Raw genomic sequence first — 26147 nt, 5'->3', positions numbered from 1 at the left:
AAAGGTCTTTGGGGATCAAGATCTGAGGATATGAGATTACGGCTTCAAGTTGCTATCTTTCTCAGTCAAAGGGGATAGCCTTCTTTTGAAGGAAGCCATGACATAAAGGGCAGAAGCACAAGGGAGAAACCTGACATTATTTGAGCCCCTGGATTCAGCTGCACTTGAAGACTTTAATTTCCCAGCGATGTGAATGGCTGGATGACCTTTTACATTAAGCTCCTTCGTTGCTACTCAAAGTGTACTCCACAATCCAGCAGCAACCACTTCATCGGAGAACCTTCCACAATCTTGGGCCCCACCGCAGACCGACTGGTGATTCATCTGTTCGTAAAGTTTAAGAAGTGCCGAGCTATTTCCAGCTGAATTTCTATCACCTGCAGTCCCCCGCACCAGTTGAGATAACAGAAATCCCAACTCAAACTGCCATGAGTATTAAAATATCTTTTATCTTACTTAGGAAGCCCCCCCGTAGGGCAGACTCTAGGGACTCAACCAGATGCAGATTTTCTTTTTTCTTTCTTTTTATTTTTTTGCAGCGCGGCTTATGGGATCTTAGTTCCCCGACTAGGGATCGAACCTGGGCCCTTGGCAGTGAGAGCGCAGAGTCCTAACCACTGGACCGCCAGGGGACTCCCCAGATTTTCTTCATCTCTTAGCTCTGTCATCCTCAATGACATCCTTCATTCTCACATTTTATCAAGAGGCTTGCAAGCAGGTTTAGGCCTAACCATCTCATTCTGGGGCTTCTCCTTAGGATTGAGAGAAACTTTAGAAGCCTCCCACCCTAAGCAGACCCATTGGGCAGGATCAGGCCCCACGCCCATTCTTAAACCAATCACTGGCATAGTGGCCGAGATTGGTATGGAGTAGTCATTGGAGGATCCACGGATGTTGGCAAGCTGTTCCCATGGCATACTGGTCCAGGCGAGGGAGGATGAGGCCTGAGCTGCCATGAAGATGGATTCACTTTGGGTCCCTGCATTCCATCAACAGTAGGGCCTGTTGATAGAAAAAGTCAAGGAATGCTGGACCATCTCAATTGCCCTCTGGGTCTGGGCCTTCCACCCTCCCCCAGAAGCCAAGAACTCAGCACAGAAACCAAAATAATACTGTTTTATTCCAATCTTGAAGCACAGAAGTCCAGAGGGTTCGCCTCCCCCACTGGAGAGCCTCCAGCCCATCCCACCAGACTCCCAGGGCCCCCTCTTAATCTGCCTCTTCCGGGAATGACCAACCAAAAGGTGAAGGGGATCCAAGACTCCAGGCCTTAGAGAAATCCCCAAGTCATTCCCCTCTCGTTTCTTCTCTCCCCCCTCTCCCACTCCTTTCCTTTGCCATCTCCTTTTTTTCTTCCCTCTCCTCCATCCGTCTCCTCCTCCCCTCCCCCACCCCCCTCTCCTTTCCTCCCTTCCCCTGTTTGTCCCCATTTCTGCCTCTTTTCTTGTCCTCTCTCCTCCATGTCTGTGTCCCCTTTTGTCTTTCCTCCCCTCCCCTCTTCTTCATTACCCCCCGTTTTTCCCTCCTCCTGCCAGGCTCTCCCCACATCCTGGTGTCCTCCCCTCCCCCAGCTTTATCCCCTTCCTTCTCCTGTCCGAACCTGACCCTGTCTACACCCTCTCACCACACATTTCCTCTCTGGAGGGAAGCCCTCAGAATCCACCCTGGCCACCACCATCTGCCACAGCTGCGGCTCCAGGACCTCCGAGACCACACCGTCTGCTTCCCCTCGGACCCAGAGAGGCAAACTGCCCAGACGAAGTCGCTGGATGCCCCAGGAGGTGGCCGGGGGGACTGGGGTGGCCTCCTTGGCCTCAGCCCCGTTATCTTTGGGATCGAGGAATGCCCTCCCGCGCCCACCGTGCAGGGTGGCGGGCAGGGGCGCGCAGGCTCAGGGCTCGGGGGCTCTCCCCCAGCAATCCCTGAGCAGGTCCACGTGGAATAAGGCTGCCCCCGTGAGCAGGCGCGCGGCGAAGAGGTGGCGGCAGGGCAGACGCCGGGCGGCGTGGATGGAGCAGCTGCAGCGTGTCAGGGCCCCGTCCAGGAAGAAGTCCGAGGTGCCGTCCTTCAGGGCAAAGCCAGCTCCTGTCCAATGGAACCCGCGGGTCCCGTGCTGCCGGGCGAAGGCCAGCTCCTCGGCCACCAGCTCTGCCAGCTCTGGCCCGCAGGCCGCTCGGAACTTGGCCAGGGGTTCCCAGTCTACCTCCTCCTCCTCCGAGGGGCAGCAAGGCCTCTTTGATGCCCTTGAGCCTTCTCCTCCACTTCCTTCCTGCGCGCTCTCTCCGGCCGCCAGGTACGTCCTCCTTGTCACTGCCCACTCTGGGTCACCCTCCAACACAGTCCCCACGGGAGTGCTGCACGTGCCTCCATTCCCCAGCCCTAGACGGCCCCCTGCTGTGTCCCCACACTCCATCCCCTGCCCTCCTCTGCTCTTGGGGCCCCCAGCCTGGGCTCCCCCTTCATCTCCATTCTCCAGGCCTGTCACCCTCGTGTCCCCCAGTTGGACCAGAACTACATCCTCCAGGTCCCTTCTTCTTTTGACACCCAACCTCACTGCTCGCTCTTCTCTAGCCTCTGGCCCTCTCTGCCTCCCATCTCCCCACTGGGGCCCCCTTAGGTCTCCGTTCTCGGGGACCAATTCCAGGGGCTTCTCCACATGGACCCTCCTCCAGTTTCTGACCTCCAGCCCCCTTTCCTTCTCTGCTTCCAAATGCGGCCCCTTCCAGTCTCTGGTTTTCAGCCCACTTACCCTCTCATCGTGCAACAGGGCCCCCCTCCAGGAGCTCCCGTCAAGACTGCAGGCCCTCTCATAATCAAACAGGGTCCCCCTCCCATCTGGGGTCTCCAGCAGCCTAATCCTTCCATCCTCCAGCTGGGCCAGCCTCCAGGTATACTCTTCCAATCCCCTCAACCTCTGGCCCTCCACCTGGGCGCCCCTCCAGATATAATCTTCCAGTCCCCAGTCTTTCTCACCCTCCAACGGGCCCCCCCTCCAGTCTCTGATCGCGGGCCCTCTCAAGTGCTCGTTCTCCAACTGGGACCCTCTCCAGACACTCCCCTCTAGCCCTCTCACCTTCTGGTTCTCCAAGTGGACCCCTCTCCAGTCTCGGATTTGCAACCCTCTCCCCTTCTCACTTTCTACCTGAGCCCCTTCCCGGTCTCTGGTCTCCAGCCCTCTGGCCCACTCCTTCTCTAACTGGGCTTCTCTCCGAAAACTTCCTTCCTTCCGCGCCCCGCCCCAGTTTCCGGTTTCCAGGCCCTTCATCCTCTCGTTCTCCACCTGGGCTCCCCTCCCCAGCTCACCCTCCAGCCAAGGGCCCCCATCGTCGGAGACATCCGGCGCCGCCTCCCCAGCCGCGTCGGCCCACTGCATGGCCACCAGGTCGCGCAGGCACTGCGCCACGCTGCGCGAGGGGCTCAGGCGGCGCAGCAGGCGCCGGCGGTGGCCGCGCACCAGGGCGCACGCGTCCAGGTCGCGGGCCGCCTCGAAGGCGCGGAAACGCACCCACATGTCCCGGCGCGGCGCCCAGTTGCGCTCGAAGTAATCAACGAAGGCGGCCGGGCCGTGGGCGCGCAGTTCGGCCAGCGCCTCGGCGTAGGCGGCGGGCGACAACGCGCCCGCCAGGCGACACAGGCGCGGCCACAGGCCCGGGTCCTCGCGGCCGGCGCCGCCCAGCTCCTGCGCCTTGCTGAAGAGCGTCTCCAGGCCCTGCGCCCGGCAGATCTGCACGCGCGCGCCCGGCAGCAGCTGGCGCACGGCGGGCAGCTGTGCCGCCACTTCGGGCCCGGCCGTGAGGCAGCGCACACGGCCCTTGACGTCGGGCGCGCTCTGCAGCAGCGAGGCCAGCGCGAAGCGCAGCAGGCTCGGAGTGCCGGGCCGCGCCACGCAGCAGGCGGCCTGGCGCGCGCGGCCCGCGCCGTCCACGCACAGCACCGCCAGCAGATCCAGCGCGCCCTGCAGTCCCGGCAGCCGGTCCACCAGGAGCATGCGCGGGAAACGCCGCAGCATCGCCCGGGTGCGCGACGTCAGGAAGAACACGGTCTCCACCACCGCCTGGTCCTCCACGAACACCAGCTTCACCTGCGGGCGGGGGCGGAGAGGCGGGGAAAGAGGTCAGGAGGTGCCCGGGGTCGCCCCGCCCACGTTTCCCCTCTGGGGAAACGGGACTCCGTTCATTCATTCTTTCATACGTGCGTGCATTTTTGACCAGCAGGAGGCAGTGCCGGGGAATGATTAAAAACGCGGATTCCGGATTGCCTGGGTTTCCGATGCCGGCACCACCATCTAAGAGCTGTGTGGTTTTGCCCACTAGACAGCCTCTCTGAGCCTCAGTTCCCCCTACTAGGAACTGGGTATTCCTTCCTTCCTGCGGTCAGAGGCACTCTAGGGCAGTGGTTCTCCAAGTATAGGTTCTGCAGCAGCTGCGTCCGCATCGCCTGCTGGGACCTTGACAGAAACGCACATATTCTCAGGCCCACCGCAGCCCTGCTGAGTCAGAAATTCCCGGGGAGGGGCCCGGCAATCTGCTTTGACAAGCCCTCCCGGGGATTCCCACGCACGCTCAAGTTTGAGAGCCACAGGTCTAGAAGTAAAGCGCAGAGACTGTGCAGCCAGATTGCTTGGGTTTGAGTTCCGGCCTCACCAACGCTTTTAACTACGGGACTTGAGTTCTCTGTGCCTCAGCTTCCTCCTTAACCTCCTCGTTTCCCAATTTCCCCTTCTGGGAACTGAAGAGTCATTCTTTCATGCGTGGAGGCCTGGGCTGAGACCCTGGAGCCCCCATTTCCTGGCTGTGTGGCTTCCCGCAACTTCCCTGACCTCTATCTCATTTGCAAAATGATGATGATGAGGGTGTGATTGGACGGATGAAATGAATTAAAGCATTTAGAACACTGCCTGGCACAAATAATATTACTATTATTCAACAATACTCACCCAACAAATAGTAAGTGCTCTTGAAGTGTTCCTTATTACCATAATTATCACCCCTGCTTAAAGACCACGTGCTCGTAAAGGTCTTCTCTGACCATCCCATCTAAGCGGACACCACAGCTCTCTCTGGATGCTTCTGGCCATGGCACTTACCACCCTGAAGCATGTTACATCGTTATTTGCTGCTTTGCTTATTGCCTGTTTGCCCTCCCTAAGATGTAAGCCCCACAAGGATATTGCTTCATTTAACTTTTGCATCCCTTGATGCTTTGAATGGCTCCTGGCCTGAGCCACAGCTCAATACATCCCGAATGAGTGAGTGAATGAATGTGTGAATGTGCGGTGGTATCCACTGGCCATGTCTCTGGAGTGGAAGTTCAGGGAATCCTGGCTTTGAATCCTAGTTCTGCATCCTGGTTTTGTCTCTTCCTAGCTGTGAGACCTCCGGCAAGTCACTTCCCCTGGCATTTTTTTTTGGCCGCGCAGAGCTGGCTTGTGGGATCTTAGTTCCCCAACCAGGGATCAAACCCGGGCCCCTGGCAGTTGACGCGTGGAGTCCTAGCCACTGGACCGCTAGGGAATTCCCTCCTCTGGCATTTTAGCTTCAGTTTCCTTTTATGCAAAATGGGAATATATGTCTATTTGACGCTTGTGGTGAGGCTAAATAGAGATTATCCGTGTCCAAAGCTTGGAATGGTGCCTGGCATGTATCAAATCCCAGCTATCGTTACCATCTTACTTGAGTTCTCAGCAGCATTCAGTACAGTGACCCTGTCCCCTTTCTGGAACGTAGGTCTCTTTTGGCTTCTGTCACCCTGAAAAACTCCTGGCTTTCCTCCTTCCTCCCAGCCATCTCCTCTGCAGTCTCCTTTGCTTGCCCCTCCTCCTCTGCTCCCTCTAAATGTTGCTGTGCTGCAGGGCTCGTCCAGGCCCTCTCCTCTCCTCTCTCGTGTCTCTAGGCTCAGCCAAGGTGATCTCATCCAGTTACATGGCCTTTAGCATCTCTAAGCTGATAACTCCCAGTTCTGTATCTCCAGGCTCCAGACCCACCTACTTACCTGTCTCTGCAGCAACATGGACCCTTACACAGCTCACGTGTCCCTTGAGACTGATGGCCCGAAGGCACCCTTGATTCTCACTCCCCACCAACCTGTCCCTCCTTGGTCGGCTGCCTCTTCCGCAATGGCTTCACCATCCACTTTATAGCTCAGGCCCCAGCACTCAGGGCTGATTCTTGGCTCCGCTGCATGCAATCCATCCCCAAATCCTAGCAGCGACCTTCAGAATCTGACCCCTTCTCCCCACCCCCATGGCCACTGGTCAGAGCCATCACCACCTGTCACCTGGATTACTGTAGCCACTTCTGCCTGGGCTCCCTGTCTCTCCCTGTCCCCCACACGGCTGCTGGGGGGCATTTTCAAGACTCTGACCAGATCAACCCCTCCCCTCCTTAAAAACCTTTCCCAGAATTTCCCATCACCCTTCAAGTCAAATCCAGAGTTCAGGCCACAGCTGTGCACTGGGCGATCAGGCCCTGGGACCTCATCTCTGTCCCTCTCGTCTGCCTTGGCCTCAGCCGATCTGGCCTCATTATTTTTGCACAAAAGCCACTTAATGGGGTAGGGAGATTAGCAGCGATGAGCTAGGGTCCCCTATACCAGGCAGATGGCTAGACTGTTTCAGCCAGGCCCTGCAGAGCTGGCCTACAGCTGCAGAACCAGGATTGGAATACAGTTTAAACACAGATCTCTCCACAAACCATTCTGCCATAATCTGACCTCGTCCTATGAAACCCGTTAAAATGCAATGCACAGTTCTCCACTTTCAAGACCAAAAAACAAAAACAAAAACAAAAACAAAAAACAAAACCCAAAAAGCCAACAACAACAAAACAACTCTATTAAAAAAAAAAAAAGTCTAGTGGAGTCCAAAAAGAGCAAGAAAATTGCTTTCCTCACCCTAAAATTATACATTCAGCATCTTAAATAGAAGAGGCATTCAATAAATTTTATGGAAAAGCCTAGTCAGCTTACCATTGAATTGGTTACAATACCACTATCATTTTTTTTCAACCATCATTAATTTTTACACCTACTATTACTTTATCATTTAATTTATCTTAGCAGATGTTTCCATCTAGGACAGTTCTGTCCAATACAGTAGCCATTTACATTTAAATTAAGATTTAAAAAGATATAAAAATTCACTTGCTCAGTCACACTGGTCATATTTCACTGCTCAATAGCCACGTGAGGCTAGTGTCTACTCTATGGGGCAGTGCAGATAGAAGACATTTTCATCACCACAGAAAGTTCTATTCGACGGTGCTGGTCTAGAAACTAACGTAAAGATAAAAGTCATCGGATATTAACTAGACTTACTGGGGTGATCATTTCACAATATATACAAATGTCAAATCATTATGTTGTACACCTGAAGCTAATAGAATGTTATAGGTCAATTACATCTCCAAAAAAAAAAAAAAGGATAAACAACAAGGTCCTACTGTACAGCATAGGAAATTATGTTCAACGTCCTGTGATAAACCATAATGGAAAAGAATATAAAAAAGAATGTATATATATGTATAACAGAATCACTGTGCTGTACAGCAGAAATTAACACAACATTGTAAATCAACTACACTTCAATTTAAAAAAAAAGAAAATTTTAATAGGCATAATGGGTTAAAAAAAAAACCTCACATGTTTCTATAGTATTAGGTAAGTTCTTACCTTTTTCTCCTTGGGAAAAGGAATAAGAGAAAAGTTAAAACAGCAAAACTTATTTGCCTTGAGACTTTTCTGGAGCTGGCCAGCACTTGCCTAATTAGAAGCTGACTTTCATTCTTAAAGAGAAAACTTAGATTTCTGATCTTGAGTTTTCTTTCTAAAGAGGGCACATAAGCTTTTCTTGCACAGCCGTTTGTTCATTAAACGGCATTTACTAAGCACCTACTGTGTGCTTGACACTGTGTTAGCCTTGAGGAGAGAGAAGAGACTGAATGAGGCAGGTGCAAGTCCTGCCCTGTTGGACTGGCCAAGTCTCCATGAACAATAACACAACTAGTGTTGCTTTCAGCCGAGAGGCCCAATGACTGGATAGTTAAGGGTTCCTGGACCCTGGAGCCAGACCGTAGGGATCCAAATCCAGGTTCTTCCTCTTACTAACTGCGTGGATTTATGCATCAGCTGTGTGACTTAGGGAAAGTGTCTGAACTTCTCTGTGCCTCAGCTGTTCCCATCCGCAAAGGTGGGGAGTGTGACTGCATTGGCCTTATAAAGTTGCTGTGAGGATTAAATGGGTTAATCTGCATGAAGCTTGGAGATCAGTGCCTGGCACGAGGTCAGTGTGTATTGAGTGATAGCTGTTATTATTATTATTATCATCATCTGAGTGTGGAGGACATGCTAAAGAGAAAGGCTACTGGGGCAGAGGTTGGTGTGTGGTTGCTTGTGGGATCTTAGTTCCCCCACCAGGCATCAAACCCAGGCCCACGGGGCAGTGAAAGCGCCGAGTCTTAACCACTGGACCGCCAGGGAATTCCCAGTGTGGGGTCCTCTGATTGAGCGAGGATGATTGCTGAGAGGGGACCATTATTTTCCTTATATTGCAGATAGGGAAACTGAGGCTGAGAGATTCCAGGTTTGCAGTAAAGGATTAACTCAGCAGGTCTGGGTTGTCCAAACCCCACATCTTCCAAAGAAAGGTCTGGCTCTTTCCTGACTCCTAGGAGACAGCCTCTAAGTCCTTGGAATGTCCTGCCCGATAGAGTGTCTTTGTTCACTTGGGGGGCTTGGGCCACTCTAAATAGTCTCTTGTTAACAACTGGTTTATAGTGGGGGCCTCGGGCTTGACCTCCAGTGGGGCTGGAGACTGAGGTCAGCCACCCAGGCAGTCATATCTACATGACCAAACCCCAAAAAAAACCCTGGACTCGAGGCTCGGGTGAGCTTCCCTGGTGGGCAATACTCCGTGCGTGTTGTCACACATTGTTGCCGAGAGGAATAAGCACTGTCCTTATACCTCCACTGGGAGAGACCACTGGTCTCTCCTGGACTCCACCCCATGCGCCCCTTTGCTGATTGTACTCTGTATCCTTTCACTGTAATAAACTGTAACCGTGAGTATAATGGCTTTGCTGAGTTCTGTGAGTCCCCGTTGAACCTGAGGGTGGTCTTAGGGTCCCTGACTACACCAGGGAAGTGACTTGTTCCAGATCATGGTGCTAACAAGCAGCAGGGCTGGGATTCAAGTCCAGGTCATACAGGATGGTGGTGGGGGGAAAAAACAAGGTGTGGACGGAGATGTGTGGGTGACACTGGAGGGCTGTGGTGACGTGTGATGAAGGTGGGAGGGGGATACATAAATGAATGAATTTCTCTACCAAATATTTACTGAGCAAATCAGACATGCCAAGTGCTGCTCAAGCACTGAGGAGGGCCAGTAAGACACCTCTGAGCGGGAAGAGAGAGCCTGCAAACCAAAGATGAATAAATAGGAACAGGAGATTTCACGTGTGTAAAGTGCTGGGGAGAACTAACCCCCCAGTTCCAAGGCATTAACTCTTTCAACCTCCACAACAATCCTGCACAACAGGTCCTGTTATTACTATCCCCATTTTTCAGATGGGGAAACTGAGGCACAGAGAGGTTCAGTTGCTTGCCTGGGGTCACACGGGTAGTAAACGGCAGAGCTGGGATTTGAATCCAGGCAGTTTGGGCCCAGGGCCTGTGCAACTGACCACCAGACTCTTCACAAAAGTGATCGCACGGGCCTGACACACAGGCTTCTGGGTTGAGGCACAGAGTGGATGGCGGGGCACAAGCGGGGATGGAGCAGCCCAGGGAGGAGCAGACTGGAGGATGGGAATGATCGTGGGTACCGTCTTAGACACACAAATCGGTGGCACAGGGATGCATTAACCATAGACCAGATTCCACAAACGTGGACATCAGAAACCATGCCACGCAACACTCCCTACCCACACCTCTTCCTATATTCAGGCACACAGCCTCCTTTTTCATGTGAACAGAATAATACTATTCTCTAGACTGCTCCCCCGCAAAAAATGAGGGAATAAAAATAATAGCTAAATAGCTAAACCATATAGAGCTTCCTACTTTCCGGGCACTGTTCCTTACACACACACACACACACACACACACACACATACACACACCCTCACATAACAACCCTAACAACTATGAGGTAGTGTCTATTATTATCCCCATTCTATAGATGAACAAACCAAGGTCTGGAGAAGTTACATAACTTGTTCACAACTTACTGGATGTTCCCCAGCCAGGAAATGGCACAGCTAGAATGTATATAAAGTTTTTAGTGTATATCTGTACAAATAAAATCAAGTTTTAGCTGTTACTGTATCACCCCCAAAGTGGCTGGTCTGATATAAAAATAGGCTATTGGACACAGAGAAGATTCCCTTGGGGAGCCAGGAAGAGGCAGAAAGGCTGAGACTGAGCCACGAGAGGCCAGGGTAACTACAGAGCAGGGGAAACACAAGCCCCAGATTCAGATAGGGCTCTGGGAGACCCTCAGTGAAACAGCTCTATAAGCCTGTGGTTGTCTTTTTCCCTGTGCCAAGTAATGGTGGGTTTCTCCTGTCCAGGGCACTTGGCAGGACTGCATCTCTCTGCCCCCCTGCAGTTCGCCACGGTCACGTGACTTGCTTTGGCCAATGAGCAAGAAATAAAGTTCAGTGAGGTAAGCCACTGAGATTCCAGGGCTGGTTGTTACTAAGGCAAAACCCAGGCCATCCTGACTGTCACGTCTTAGGACACTCATTGCTCATCCCGAATTTTTCTTTTCTAGAGAGAAACAGATCAGTGTGGCACATTGGGACTATTGTCTATTTTTTACCTTCTCTTTTAAAATGAATTATTCAAATGTGCCAAAATGCACAAGGTCCCAAAGTCAAATAATATAACGCTATCCAGCACTGGGTCCTCTTCCTACTTCTATTTTCTAACCACTCTGTTGCCATTCGCTATTCTTATGTCCATCCACATCTCTTGCTGTTCTTCCAGATTTTCTTTATGTGAATACAAGCAAGCCACCTTTATATTCTTATTTGCTCCATTTTATACATACAACATACCATGTACATTGTTTTGCTCCTTGCTTTTTTTTTTTTTTTGTAACTGAGAAATCTGTTCAGATCAGTTCCTAGAATTGTTCTCACTCTTGTTTAAAGCTACATAGTATTCCAGTTATGTAACCATTACCCATGGGTGGGGTTTGGTTGTTTCCAATCTTTTACTTTCACGAACCCCAATGATTAACCTTGCTTGGAAATCATTCGGCATCTGTGCAACTACATCTGCAGGATAAATTCCCAGCAGTGGGAGAGGGAGTGGTCAAAGGGTGAGTGACTTGATCGTTTTGACAGATATTGACAAAGAGTCCTCTGTTGAGATTGTACCAGCGGACCAGTTAGTATTCTTAAAAGTAGCACACTCAGAACAACTTTCACCTTTCTCAGAAGGCAAAGCGTACACGTGAGAGAGGGCTGCAACGTTTCTGTGCAAGATCCATCTTCACCCAGAAAGCCAGCTTGCTTGCTGGTTACTCTGAAGCCTGCCACAAAGGAGATGGGTTTAGATACCTCAGCCCATCATCACGGCCTCAGGGCAGATTATAAAAGGTCTTAACACCTCCTTGGTTGAAGCGGCTACTCAGTCTTGCCCACAAACGGCGGTTGTGGCTTTGGGGTACACTCTTCTTGTCTGACCCCCTCCCAAGACCAAGTGAACGACCTCAACGCAGGGGGTCCCCGGCATTCAGCTTCTCAAATATAATCGCTCCTTCAGGAAACTGCTGGAAGCAGAGAGAATAATATCCAGAACTCTTTTGCTATATCTTATAAGTGAAAAAAGCCAGGCGAAACTTCCGTGTAAAGGTGACAGACTGAACACATCCTGCTAATTTCACTCCTTCCTGACCTTCAAGTACCTCTAGAGAAAAGGGATTTTTTTTTTTTAAGTTATAGAGGCATTAGGAAAGGAGACAACAGGACCCAAACTTCAGAAGTTGGAAAGCAGATGGACAAGCTGACCGCCGCTCCCCCCAACAAGAAAAAAAAACAAAAGCAACCCCCCCAAAAAACCCCATCAGTTGGGACCAATAGCAGAGCCCTCAAAAGAAACTGGCAAACTCCGGCTTTGTGGGGAGGTTAAAACAAAGGGTATGAGGGCTGTTTTAGAAGCAGTTAGATCTGTTAAGCTCATGCTTTTTCTCACCCCCAAGTGGCTGGAGATTTATTCTGTGGAGGCGGTAAAACAGAGAGGGTTGCTGGCCACGGGGACATCGGGCCCATCTGCTGGCGGGGCAGCGGGGAGTGGTAGTTCGGTGCATCTTGCTGGCGGAGGGCCAGCTCCCCAGCCCTCTTCCCCAACATGGCTCCCAGAAGCTGGCAGCCTGGCCTTTACCTGCCAGCCAGCCAAGTGGTTGGAGTTTTCTCAGGGGGATTTGACCGGCCCCAGAGGAAGAACAAAAGATGCTAACATCTGGCACGCCCCAGTATACAAAGCAAGATGCAGAAAAGTGGGTATAACGTGCTACCTTGCTGGGGGAGGGGACAAGGGGAAATAAGGTTAAAAATAAAGACATGCAAATGTATCTGTGTATACAGCTGTGCCGTTCCATCCAGAAGCCACTAGCCACATGGGACTGTCGAAATTTCCATTAATTAAGTTAAATTAATAATTCAGGGGACTTCCCTGGCGGCCCAGTGGTTAGGACTCTGTGCTTCCACTGCAGGGGGCGTGGGTTCAATCCCTGGTTGGGGAACTAAGATCCTACATGCCGTCCATTGCAGCCAAAAAAAAAAAAAAAAAAAAAAAATTAAGAATTCAGTTCCTCAGTCATACTGGCCATATTTCAAGTACTCAATAGCCACACGAGCTACCCTACTGGACAGCGCAGACACACATCATTTCCAGCATCACAGAAAGTTTCACTGGACAGCACTGGGCCATGGAACAGAAAGATATATAAAAGATGGATAAGCCACTGATACTCCAGCGGCCTCTGAGGAGGGGACCTGAGGGGCAGGAGGTGACAAGGGTACTTTTCACTACATACCCTTTTGTACCTTTTGAATTTAGGACCAGGTGAATGTCTTACATACCCAAAAAGCCAATTTAAATTTTTTAAAAAAGGAATAACCCTTTCACTTGGTCTGTCTCTTGGTTTTCTAGAACGTCTTCATTTCTTTTAAAAATATTAAGGTGGGCCAACATATGACTCTGCAATCCCACTCCTGGGCATATATCCTAAGAAAACTCTAATTTAAAAAGATACATGCACCCCGATGTTCATAGCAGCACTATTCACAATAGCCAAGATGTGGAAGCAACCTAAATGTCCATCGACAGAGGAATGGATGAAGAAGATGTGGTATGTATATGCAATGGAATGCTACTCAGCCAAAAAAAAGAATGAAATAATGCCATTTGCAGCAACATGGATGGACCAAGAGATTATCATACAAAGTGAAGTAAGCCAGACAGAGAAAGACAAATACCATATGATACTTATATGTGGAATCTTAAAAAAAATGATGCAAATGAACTTATATACAAAACAGAAATAGACCCACCGACATAGAAAACAAACTTATGGTTACCAAAGGGGAAAGGCAGGGGGAGGGATAAATTAGGAGGTTGGGATTAACATATACACACTACTATATATAAAATAGATAACCAACAAGGACCTACTGTATAGCACGGGGAACTATACTCAACATTTTGTAATAACCTATAAAGGAAAAGAATCTGAAAAAGAATAGATATGTTTATATGTATAACTGAATCACTTTGCTGTACACCTGAAACTAACACAATATTGTAAATCAACTATAATGCAATTAAAAAAAATTAAGGTGGGGCAAATCACAGATCCAGGAGCTAAACTTGGTTTAGGCTAGATTTCATGACAGCGTCCAAACTGGGCGTTAAAAGGATGATCCCTTGACATTGAAGGCTTTCCATTGTGAATATGCTGCTTCTTGCAGGGGCGACCCTACATAGGGTGTTTCCAGGGTAGAGCTAGAACTGACCGGGAGGGGCCCGAACCTCATTTCCAAACTGGGGAATAGCAGAGTGGTGAAGAGCATGGCCTTGGATCCAGACTGTGTGGGTCTGAAGTCCAGCTCTGTGGTTAAGTAGCTGTGTGACCTTGGGCCAGTTACTTGCCCTCTCTGTGCCTCAGTTTCCTTATTTGTAAAGTGAAGATGAGAATGGTGGATTCCTTTCTCATAGTGTGCTAGTGGGATTTAAATGGATTACAATTTATAAAGCACTTAGGGTAGTGCCCAGCACATAGTAAGTGCCTGATGAACGTTTCCTAAATTATTATCAATACTATGTGTGGATAGAGGGCTGGGTTTCTGTTGGTGGCTTGAAAGAGGGCTGGTTACTGGGCATGAGATGGAGATGGGGGAGTGCTCTGGACTTGGTTCTGGAGAGTGGGTTCACACCTCATCTCTACCCTGAGTTGGGACCTCTTCCATGCATGAGAGAAAAGCACAGCCTGAAGGAGAAACCAATTTTCTTTCTTTCCTTCCCTTCCTTCCTCCCTCCCTCCCTCCCCTCCTTCCTTCTTTCCTTCCTTCCTTCCTTCCTTCCTTCCTTCCTTCCTTCTTCCCTTCCCTCCAAGTCCACCCTGGCCCTGAAGTTGGATCAAAGCAGCAGAAAGATTCCTCATGGAGGAGCATTATTCTCACCGTTCCTCCAGCACATGAATCTCGCTCCAGCCTCTGAGCCTTCGCACTGGCTGTTCTTTCTGCCTGGAACTCACTTACTTCTGAAGACAGAATGGGGGATCCCTTCCCTCCAGTCTGTCTCCTTTGCTTCACCATCATGTCCTCACTGAGGCCTTCCCTGACCACTCACATTAAAATAGCACCCTTACAATTGTCCACGCCCTCGCCCTCTTCTTCTTTACCATTCTCCTCCCCAATCCATCGTATTATGTCATGTAGCACCCTCCCTACTAAGACGTGATCTGGGTGGTGGGCACAGGGGTGTTTTTAACTTTGTGAACACTCACCAAACTCTATACTTATCATTTGTGCATGTTCTATGTGTGTCGTTTCAGTTAAAAAAAAATTTTTTTTTTTTAAATAGCACTTTCCATCACTCTGGATCCTCTTCCTCCTAGCCCCAACCCTAATGACCTGATATCATATTTGGATGCATCTGTCTATGATTGGTTTCTCCCCCCGACAACTGCAAGGTTGTAGTAGCCAATCGCTGCAAGTGGCTATTTACATTTCAATTCGTGAAAATGAGATACCATTTAAAAATTCTGTTCCTCAGTCCTACTGGCCGCAGGGCAAGCGCCCAATAACCACATGTGGCTTCGGGACTACCATACTGGACAGCGCGGAATCACAAGGCATTCGCATCACCGCAGAAAGTTCTAGTGGAGGGCGCTGCCTTACGGGATGAGTTCTCTGAGGGTAGGGACGGGGCCATATCTTGCGGGCGGCCGCCCCCGACCACCACCCCATGCCTCGATAAATCTTGAATGAATACGAGAAGGAATGAATGAAAGGCGTGAATGGATGAGTGGGCGGATGGATGAATGAATGAACGGCCCGCGAGTCTTGGGCGTGGCTCTCCCCCGCCGCGCCCCGCCCCCCGCCCCGCCTCTCCCGAGACCCCACCTTGGCCTCGGGGTCGGTGCGGAAGAGCCCCTCGAGCACGTGCAGGGCGTCCAGGACGCCGTGGTCGCGGCCCTTGCAGTAGGAGAGCAGGCGGTGCACGTCGGCCGGGGCCACGAACTGCTTGGAGATCTTGTTGGTGGTGCGCACGGGAAGGCAGGCGTTGGCCAGCAGGTGGCCCGGGCGGAAGTAGTAGGCGAACTCGAGCGGGCAGGCCGGGTGTGAGTGGGTCAGCTGGCACTCTGTCACCACGAGGCGGTCCCGCAGCGGGCTCAGCTTGACGATGATGAAGGCCGGGCAGCCGGGCTGGGGGGACCTGCGGGAGGAACGACCACCGCCGCCAGTCACATCACCCTGCCGCCTGCCCTCTTCTGCCTTCTCTCTCCTCTCTCCTTTATTCTTATTATGATTTTGTAACATTAAGAATTGTTTCAAGGAGGGGAAGGGACTCATTAGGCGTTTGGGATTAAAATATACACAGTACCATATATAAAATAGATAACCAACAAGGAACTATACTCAATATCTTGTAATAACCTATCATGGAAAAGAATCCAAAAAAAAGAATACATATATAACTGAATCACTTTACTGCACACCTGAAACTAACACAACATTGTAAATCAATTATATTTCAATAAAAATTTTTAAAAAGTTGTTTCAAGCGTAGAGAAGAGTAGAGGGCCTTAAGAATATGCCAGCTCTGTGACCTTGGGCAGGTCCCTTCAGGTCTCTGGGCCTCAGTTTCCTCTTAAAAGGGAGCAATAAACATCATACCTTTCTCATAGGGTTGTTGTGAGGATTAAAAGAATTTATACCTGGAAAGCACTGAAAAACATTGTCTGGAACATGGGGGAGCGCTGTACGTTTGCTAGAATTCTGCACCCACCACCCCCAGCTCTATTAAAAGTGAATGCATAGTTTATTATACTTACCTCAATCAACTTTAATAAAACATTTCATATACTCCTGTAACTGCTTTTGATTTAGTGATAACAACATTGCAAGCTGAGGTCTTCTGTGAACCCTGTCCCAACAAAGTCCCCTCCCTCCTTCTGACCCCAGAGGTAGCCACTACCCAAATTAGGTATTGAGCATTCCCACATATGTTTTAATGTATCTATAAACACATGCCACGGAGCAACTAAGCCCGTGTACCACAACTACCGAGCCTGCGCTCTAGAGCCCGCAAACCACAACTACTGAAGCCTGCGCACCTAGAGCCCGTGCTCCGCAACAAGAGAAGCCACCTCAATGAGAAGCCCGCGCACCGCAACGAAGCGTAGCTCCCGCTCACTACAACTAGAGAAAGCCTGTGCGCAGCAACGAAGACCTAATGCACCCCAAAATAAATAAATAAATAAATTTTTTAAAACACACGTTTAAAAAAAAAAACAGTGGAAGGTATGTTACCAGGTTTTAAAACTTTGTACACATGAAAAGGGGCTCAAACTCATTAGGCATCAAGGGAACACATATCAAAACCCTAGGGTGGTATATATACACAATGGACTATTACTCAGCCATAAAAAAGAATGAAATAATGCCATTTGCAGCAACACGGATGGACCTAGAGATGACCATACTAAGTGAAGTAAGTCAGACAGAGAAAGACAAATATCATATGATATTGCTTATATGTGGAATCTAAAAAAATGATACAAATGAACTTATTCATGAAACAGAAATAGACTCACAGACATAAAAAACAAACTTATGGTTACCAAAGGCAAAAGGGGGGAGAGGGATAAATTAGGAGTTTGGGATTAAAATATACATGCTACTATACATAAAATAGATAACCAACAAGGACCTACTGTGTAGCTCAGGGAACTATACTCAATATCTTGTGATAACCTATAATGGAAAAGAATCTGAAAAAGAATATATATATATATATATATATATATATATATATATATGTGGGTAACTGAATCATTTTGCTGCACACCTGAAACTAACACAACATTATAAATCAAGTATATTTCATTTAAAAAAAAAACCCTAGGGAGAGGCCACTTTACACCAGCAGATAAAAGAGACTGATAACATCAACTGTTGGTGAGGACGTGGAGCAACTGGAACTCTCAGATGTCGTTGATGGGAGTGTGAAATGGTACAGTCACTTTTGAAAAACTGAGTGGCAGTATCTACTGAAGCTGAGCATGTGCCACCTCTGTGAATAGCATTTCCACTCAAGATAAATGCCTGCAGATGAGCACCGAAAGATGTGTACTAGAATGTTCATAATGGCACCATTCATATTAGCCAAATACTTGAAACAACCCAAACACAGAATAGAATAGGAAAACAAGTTGTGATATATTCCTAAAAATAACATACTAATCAACAATAAGAATCAGCAAACCATTACTCTTCCCCCAAACATGGATGATCTCACAAACCTGCTGGATGAAAGAAGACTGACAGAAAAGAAAACCCACCACATGGTTGTAGTTTATAGAAAGTTCAACAACAGGCAAAGCTAACCTCTGCTGGCCAAAGATTGGACAGTGGTTACCCTGAGTGGTTATGGGGGGCATGGTGGAGGGGGGTTTTTGGCATCGGATGTATTCTGCCTCTTGTACTGGGTGCTGGTTACATGTGCATTTTACTTGGGGAAAATTCATCAAGTTGTACATGCAGGATGTGTGCACTTTTCTGAATGTGTTACACTTTTTTAAAAAGTATACTTGGGGGACTTCCCGGGTGGTTCAGTGGTTAAGATTCCGTGCTCCTAAAGCAGGGGGCCTGGGTTTGACCCCTGGTCAGGGAACTAGATCCCGCATGCCGCAACTAAGACCCGGCGCAGCCAAATAAATAAATAAATATTAAAAAATAAATAAATAGAAGTTTACTTGGGAAATTCTTGTTTTCCAGCATGATGTCGGGCGGAATGACAGCCCCCCCAAGGATATTCACATCCTAGTCGCAGGAGCTGGGCAATGTTACTGTACATGGCAAATGGACTTTGCAGACATGATTAAATTCAGATCTTGAGATGAGGAGAAGATACTGGGCCCAAGGTAATCACAAGGGTCCTTATAAGGGGAAGAGGGAAGCAGAAACATCAGAGTCAGAGAAGGATTGAAAGATGCTACGCTCTTGGCTTTAAAAGTGGAGGAAGAGGGCTTCCCTGGTGGCGCAGTGGTTGAGAATCTGCCTGCCAGTGCAGGGGACACGGGTTCGAGCCCTGGTCTGGGAAGATCCCACATGCCGCAGAGCAACTAAGCCCGTGAGCCACAATTACTGAGCCTGCGCGTCTGGAGCCTGTGCTACGCAACAAGAGAGGCCACGACAGTGAGAGGCCCGCGCACCGTGATGAAGAGTGGCCCCCACTTGCCACAACTAGAGAAAGCCCTCGCACAGAAACGAAGACCCAACACAGCCATAAATAAATAAATAAATTAATTAATTAAAAAAAAAAGTGGAGGAAGAGGCTGCAAACCAAGGAAAGTGGGTGGCCTCTAAAAGCTGGAAAAGGCAGCAAAACGGATTCTCCCCTCAAGCTTCCAGAAGAAATGCAGTCCTGCAGACACCTTGATTTAGCCCAGTGAGACCCATGTTGGACTTCTGACCTTCAGAGGTGTTAGGTCACGCATTTGTATTATTTTAAGCTGCTACATTTGTAGTTATTTGTTACAGCAGCAACAGGAAACAAATATAAGCATCCCACTCAATATATCCTTTTGTAGCTTGCTTTTTCATTCCTCAGCGCTTCACGACTTTTATGTTTCATTACTTGCTGCCTAATATTCCACTCTGCAACTCTGCCAACTGTTATGTCATCTCCAGTTCTCCCTTCCTACAAACAACACTTGAGCGAACACTCTCTTATACATCTCTTTGTGTGTGAGCAAGAGTGTGTCCCGGACAGCGGTTTTCAAACTGAAGGGCATGGCCCATCACCTAACATCAATTTAGGGAGTGACATCCAGTATGGTAGAAAATGAAAGAGCGCCGCAACTACTGAGCCCACGCGCCACAAACAGAGAGAAGCCCGCGCACTGCAACTAAAAATCCTGCGTGCCACAACTAAGACCTGCAACCAAGACCCAATGCAGCCAAATAAATAAATAAATATTTAAAAAACAAAACAAAACAAAAAAAAGAGAATAGGGGAAAAGAAAATCAGAGTATATTTCCCTGATAATATTTAAATTGACATCTGCTGTCTGAAAGCGGGTCCATGTTTCTCCAAGGGGAGGTGAGATCAGCATTTTTGGTAGATTTCATGTTTATAGAGCAGGGGTCAGCCAACTTGTTCTGCCAAGGGCCAGACGGTAGATATGTCCTGTTGCTATACTGCAGACACAGCCATGGGTGATATGTAAACGAATGGGTGTGGCTGTGTGTCAATAAATCTTCATTTACAAAGATGAGCTGCAGGTTGCATTTGGCCCAAGGGCTCCTAGTTTGCCAACCCTTGTAACATAGACCATCTGGGGCCTGGCATATAGTTAAGAAGCCTGGCTCTCAGGGGGTAAATGCCAGTAGCACACCCCGCCCCCAAAATGCTCCTACCTTCTTTCTAAACAGTCCCTGAGGAGGGGGACCCTGCTTAGGATCCACCCTGAGAACCTCCAGTCTAAATACTTAGGAATTGTCTTTGTTAAATCAGAAGGGGATCCTTGACACACCCCTTCTCTCCTCTATGCACGAAGTAAAACCCTGGAGCCGGACAGATTTTAAAGATCTACATGAGCATTTGAGACTTTTTGCCTAGCTTAAAGTAACAAAAATAATGCAAATTCAGAAAAATCGAAAGTGTAAAATCATTCTAAATAAAATACAAATGTGGAGCCACCATGATGGTATCAGATGCAACTCAAACAAATTTCCAACACACAGCCATTTCTGATCTACCAAAATGGCAAGTTCATGGGGTTCTACCCAGTACATTTGTCTAGAAAAATTCACGGGCTTTTGGGAAACTCTCTGGTTTGACCTCTTTGGGCCTGGGTGTTTCAGCCCCTAGAACAAACCTCCGCTCAGGGGAGGTTACCTCTCCTGGGAAGCCGTGCATCTTACCAGAGAATGGCATGTCCCCTCTGCGGGTTCCCAGTATGCCACACAATGGTCTACGGCAGCCTCAACAGGCCATTTCTCTCCATCTATCTGGGGGAATAATACCACCACCGCCCTGTAACTGTAAACTCCACATGGGCAGGAATTTTAGTCTGTTTTGTTTACTGCTGTATCCTCAGCACCTAGAACAGCTCCTGGCCCCTGGGAGGTGCTCAGTTCAGTAAACAAATGATGAGTGAATGACTGTATCCCCCTTTCTGAAACCCAGGTACCCAGGCACACCACTCATCACTCGTCCCACCAAAACCACCCATCACAAGTCCCGCCTTTTAAACTCTCCAAATCATCCACTTTTTTCACATTTCCATTGCAACCAACTTACTGTATGTTCTTTCCCTCTTCACAAAACATCCTTCTCCCTTCATCTAGTTAATTCCTACTCATCCTTCACAACTCAGAGCCCACGTCACTCCTCCAGGAAGCCTTCCCTGACCATCCCCAGGCAGATTCCATCACATATTGGGGTGATGATTTGATTGATGCCCATCTGCAATGAATGCTCCCCACTGAATGTGGAGCACTCCCCCTGAAATCCCAGCATCTAAAACATACACACCCTGCACATAGTAGGTGCTCAAAACGACCCTCTTGGATGAATGAACAAACACATGGTACCAAGGACCAAAATGTCCTTAGGGTGTCGGCACATTCAACTCTCATATTAACGATTCATGATTGAAATAAAGAGAGAGGAGAGGGAGGGCGAGAGGGAGAGGGAGATAGAATGGTAATTAAAAACATGGGTTTTGTGGTCAAACTGTGTGGGTCCAAATCCTGGTTTTCCTTCTTAGCAGCTGTGTTATCTTGGGAAAGTCCTTTAACCTCTCTGTGCCTCAGTTTTCTGGAAATTGGGGCTAATAATAATACTGACCTTGCAGGGTTGTTGAGAGGATTCAATAAGAGGATTAAATTATGTATATGGCTAGAAAAGGGGCTGGCGCCTGGTAAACAGTTAAAAAAGTCGCTGCTATGTTCAAACATCTTTTTTTCTTCTAAAAGTACCATTGCTAGGACTTCCCTGGTGGCCTAGTGGTGAGGATTCCGGGCTTTCACTGCCGTGGCCTGGGTTCAATCCCTGGTCCGGGAAGATCCCGCAAGCCACACGGTGCAGCCAAAACGATTTAAAAAGTACCATTGTTTTGTTTTGCACTCCACTTGTCCATTTCTTCTGGATCTTTCAGGTTCTCAAGATCTTTGTGTTTCCAAAGGCTGGTGTGTGTTGGGAAAGGTTGGCAATCCTGTTCTAGCAAGGGAAGTGCCGTGAGAGGCTGGGGAAGAGTGGGAGAGCGCTGGAGCTGGAGGGGGGAAGGGGCAGGGACGGTGATTTCGAGGTCACTGCGCAACCTCCAGGAAAGGCGGAAGGAGCGGCCGGAAAGATGGCCCTTCTGTTTGTTCCCTGGACCATAGCCCCGGCTACCTCCCTGGCCTCTGGTTTCTCTCCTCCAGTCCATCCCCCATGAGACCCCAGAGGGTCTTCCTACCCCCAGAGCTGACCCTGCTCACAGCCCTCCCAGGGGTCCCCAGTGCCCTAGGATAAAGTCCCAGCCCTTGGACTCAGCCCCGCAGGTCTGGGCCTGACACCGTTCCAGCCACATCTCCTGCCTTTCCTAATATACTATTTCTCCAGACTCTGTCCTCGGTCCCTGGGCTGTGACACTGGTCAGGCCCTGCCTGAGCAGCTAGAGGGACGGAGGGGCTCAGAAGTGATGGGCTCCACGCCACCAGCCACCAGCTCACAACCACCTCCACTCCCAGGCTCCCCATCCAGGGACCATCCCACTGTCGACCCAGCCACCAGGCCCAAGCCCAAGGCACTGTCCTTGCCTCCTTGCTGGCCTGTCACTCCCTCCCATCCCTTCTGCCCCCTGGTTCCCCTCTGATATTTGTAGAGGGACAGTGCCTGCATGTAATATGTGCCATGTGTTTAAGTCAAATACTGTACATACACAAATACATAAACAAAGAAAATCCTTCAAGGCTCCACTTACTGGTCACCTCTTCCAGGAAGCCTTCTAGATCCACCCTGGAAGCTCTCAGTAGAGCAGACCATTCCTCTTTTATCCTCCTCCATCTCCCTCTTCAACATCTTTCTCACTACTTTGGGCCATTTTTTTGGGGGGGGTGTCTTTGTCTCCTACATTAGATCTTGACCTGCTCAAGGGCAGAGACCTGCTCTCTGGGTTCCACACGCCCCTCGAAGAGCATGCACACAGTAGGGGTTCAGTAAGTGTCTGTTGCTTTGCATTGGGTTCTGTTAACAAGGAGAGATTCCAGACTGGGCCTAAGCTTCCGGCAAGCTCTCGTGTTCTAGGTATCTGGGTGATGATGGGTGTTTGATCCTGTTCTGCTTCCGGATCTCCAAGTCTGTTTCCAGAATAAGCAGTGAGTAAGCTACTGAGAACCGTAATTCTCACAATAAATGTTTAATTAACTGTGAGTGAGAATCACTGGTACCGAGTGCTCACCTGGGCTCTCTTCTGAATGACGGGCATGTATGCGCTCATTTAATCTTCACAAAACCTACACGATCAATACTATTACTTCTCGCCTTTTCCCAGGGTGGCAGCTGAGGCCCAGAAAGGGGATGTCACGAGCTCAGTGTCATAGGCTGGGCAGCAGTGGAGCCATGGTGGGCACCCAGGCTGCTGGCTCCCAGGTCTGTGCTCTTGACTCCTGTAACAGCCCTCCTGTAGCCAGCTGTCCCGTGTTCCAGGCACTGGGTAAATGCCTTCCTGCTCACTGTAATCTCTTAACAGCACCACGAGGCAGGTACTGCGCTAACCCCCTTTCGGAGATGAGAAAACTGAGGCTTGGAGATGTGAAGTCCGTTGCCCAAAGAGACCCACCCAGGAAGTGGTGGAGCCGGTCTCGAGCAGCCAGCAGGCAGAGCCTGTGTTCTTAAGTGCACCCCTCTGTCCATGGCTCCCACCCAAGGGTCTCCAACTCACACACAGACAGGGGCCAGACAGGCAAAACAAGGATGTAGCAAAGGATGAGGTGGCAGAGAGCAGCGGCGTCTGGGGCAAACCTGAGCGCCAATGCCCCGTCTAATTGGGGTGGCCATCTGCACATGAGAACAAGGTCTCAGCCTCTTCCCGAGCTTGAAGGGAAGCTGGAAACCCAACATTGTATGCGGAATGTTTAGGGTTTAAAATTGGGGTCAATTAAAACACCCCTGGCCACTTGGGTATGTTTCCTAGCCCTCTTGGATTCCTCAAGCCCTTTGTAGCATTACAGTTGGAGGGAACTATTTGTGAGCTTGTTCATATCATGTCAGTCTTCTGTCCGGTATGAAAGTTCCAGAAGGGCAGGGAATTTGTCTGTCTTGCTAAACTCCCCACTCCCCCAAGTGAAATATCCCTAGTTCCCAGCATGGGACCTGGCCCTGTATTTACTGAATGGATGGATTTTTTTTTTTTTCTATTTTTGTCCTGTGGCTTTCTCTGCAGCTCAGCCTCTGATCTCTTTGTAGGTGTCCCAAATCTGGCTCTCACCTGTTTTTCTGGCTGGCTGGTGTCTCTGGCGCCATGTCTCCATGTTTCTGGAATTTTCTTTTTTAATGTCTCTTGGGTGTGTCTATCTCGCTCCCTGCCTCTCCACGGGTCTCTGTTAAATCTCTAAGTGGAGCCCACCCTCTGTATGTGCCTCGGTCCCTCCAGCAAACTGGCTCTGTCTCCGTCTCAGGAAGCTTCCCTCCTTGACCCTCTCGGCTTCTCTTCAAGGTGTATTTAGCGGTTTTAGTTGGCATCTCTCCCCTCCCAGTCTCTGGAGTAAGGGCTCACTGCCTCCCCCTCCCCCGGACCGCCCTTCCCCCCTAGCCCCCAGCAGGACAGGAGGCTCAGCTCACGCACCCCACGGCGGGCCGGCTGGGCGCGCGCACGTCCTTGCACACCAGCCGCACGTAGCTGTACTTGAGCACGTCGATGAGAGTGTAGAGCGGCGGCGCGCTGGCCCAGCGGCAGCGCGCCAGGTGCATGGAGCTCTTGACGAAGAAGAGCGCCAGCCGCTGCTGGCACCACGCGTCGAAGAAGCGGCTGAACTCGGCCCACGAGAAGAAGGCCCTCTCCCGCAGCTCCTGCTCCTCCTGCCCCGTTGCCGTGCCGGGTGGGGGCTCCATCCTGGGGCGCCTGGGTGGGAGGGGTGGGGAGGACACGTGGATATCAGATCCATCCCCTCCCAAGGCGTCCTGCTTCCTCCATTCTCGGCCTGCCTCTTCGGTGCTGATGCCTCTATCCAGGTGGGGCCTGGGGCGGGATACACCCGTTAATCTCTATACATGAACCTCTAGCCCATCTTTGGCCTCCTTCCACCCCCCTGCTTTATTCCTGGGACAGCTGGAACCATCATCCTGATCTCTAACTCTCCAGTTCTGGTCGCCTCCTCCATAAATGTGATCCCTAGGCACAGTTGGGGTCCCTCTCCCAATATATGATTCTTAAACTCAATTGTGGACACCTCCTCCAATGTGTTCCCGGCTTCCAGGTAGGACCTCCTCCCCTTCCAGATGTGCCTCCTACATTTGGCGGTAACCTCTAGTGCCTCCATTCATCTGGAACTCCCCCTTCCATGAGCGTACACAGGGGCTATAACCCACATCCAGCTGTGCCCGCCTCTAAAGATGCTCCATCTCCGGATGTGTCTCAGATACTGGGCAGCTGTTGCCCCTCTCCAACATGTGACCCCTATACGGGTTGCCACATCCAGCTGTACCTCTGCTTCCCAGAGATGCTCCCATATCCAGACTTACTCCCCACATCTAGTATGGCCCCTTCGCGTACAGGTGTGTGCCCCATTCACTTGTGGCCAATTCTCAGAAGTGTCACCAATATTCATCTGTGGTCCCCACCTGCCCAGATGCACCGCCCAGCCCAGCTGTGGCCCCCTCCTCCCATCTACAGCTATCATCCTCCCCCAGATATGCGTCCTCGTCCTAGACATGGCCCGTCGTCCTTAGATGGGCTTCATCAACACTGATGCTCCCCCACGTCCAGCTGCGCCTCCCTCCTCATTAAGCCCCTCCCAACCGGCTCCAGCCTCCGCAACCCCTCCCAGCCCCGCCTGCCTTGGCACCTCCCATCCCGGCTGTCCCACCCAGCTGTGCCTCTCCCCTCCCCCAGATGTGCACCCTTCCCGCCCCTCCCCACTCACCTACCCGCCCCGGAGCGGCGTCCACATCCCACAATGCCCCGCGCCGAGGCCCGGCCCGGCCCTTGCTCCCGGGATGCCCCGCGCGGCCTCCCGCCTCTCTTCCCGCCGTGCGTCGCGCAGCGGCTTCCACCGAATCTCCCTTTTCCCGCCGGTCGCTCCGCAGACCCCCCAGCCACACCCACTCATCCAGAGCAACAGAAGGCTCGGGGCTGTTTCCCAGCGTGCTCTGCGGGAGGGCTCGCCCCACTTCACCCCCTTTCCTGGCAGTCTCGCGTCCGGGAGACT

The 26147-nt window shown here is 50.2% G+C and overlaps 1 protein-coding gene across 5 annotated transcripts; it reads right to left on the bottom strand.

Moving 5' to 3' along the window:
- Nucleotides 1–1013: 1013 nt before the first annotated feature.
- Nucleotides 1014–26050, bottom strand: ZSWIM9 (zinc finger SWIM-type containing 9). 5 transcript variants are annotated; one of them, XM_082368585.1, is made up of 4 exons: nt 25867–26050; nt 24566–24958; nt 15630–15942; nt 1014–4081 (listed from the first exon to the last, which is right to left on the bottom strand). In XM_082368585.1, the coding sequence occupies exons 1-4, from the start codon at nt 26046–26048 to the stop codon at nt 1892–1894; spliced, it is 3078 nt and encodes a 1025-aa protein (XP_082224711.1). In that variant the 5' UTR covers nt 26049–26050; the 3' UTR covers nt 1014–1891. The 5 variants fall into 5 exon arrangements, with proteins under 5 accessions (XP_082224711.1, XP_082224712.1, XP_082224714.1 ...); XM_082368586.1 differs by having other exon boundaries at nt 24566–24841; XM_082368588.1 differs by having other exon boundaries at nt 24566–24841; nt 25863–25971.
- Nucleotides 26051–26147: the final 97 nt, after the last annotated feature.

The sequence above is a fragment of the Balaenoptera borealis genome, assembly GCF_965194805.1.
Source record: "Balaenoptera borealis genome assembly, chromosome: 19".
In the NCBI taxonomy this organism is placed as follows: Eukaryota; Metazoa; Chordata; class Mammalia; order Artiodactyla; family Balaenopteridae; genus Balaenoptera; species Balaenoptera borealis.
This window is presented reverse-complemented; position numbering and strand designations above follow the sequence as displayed.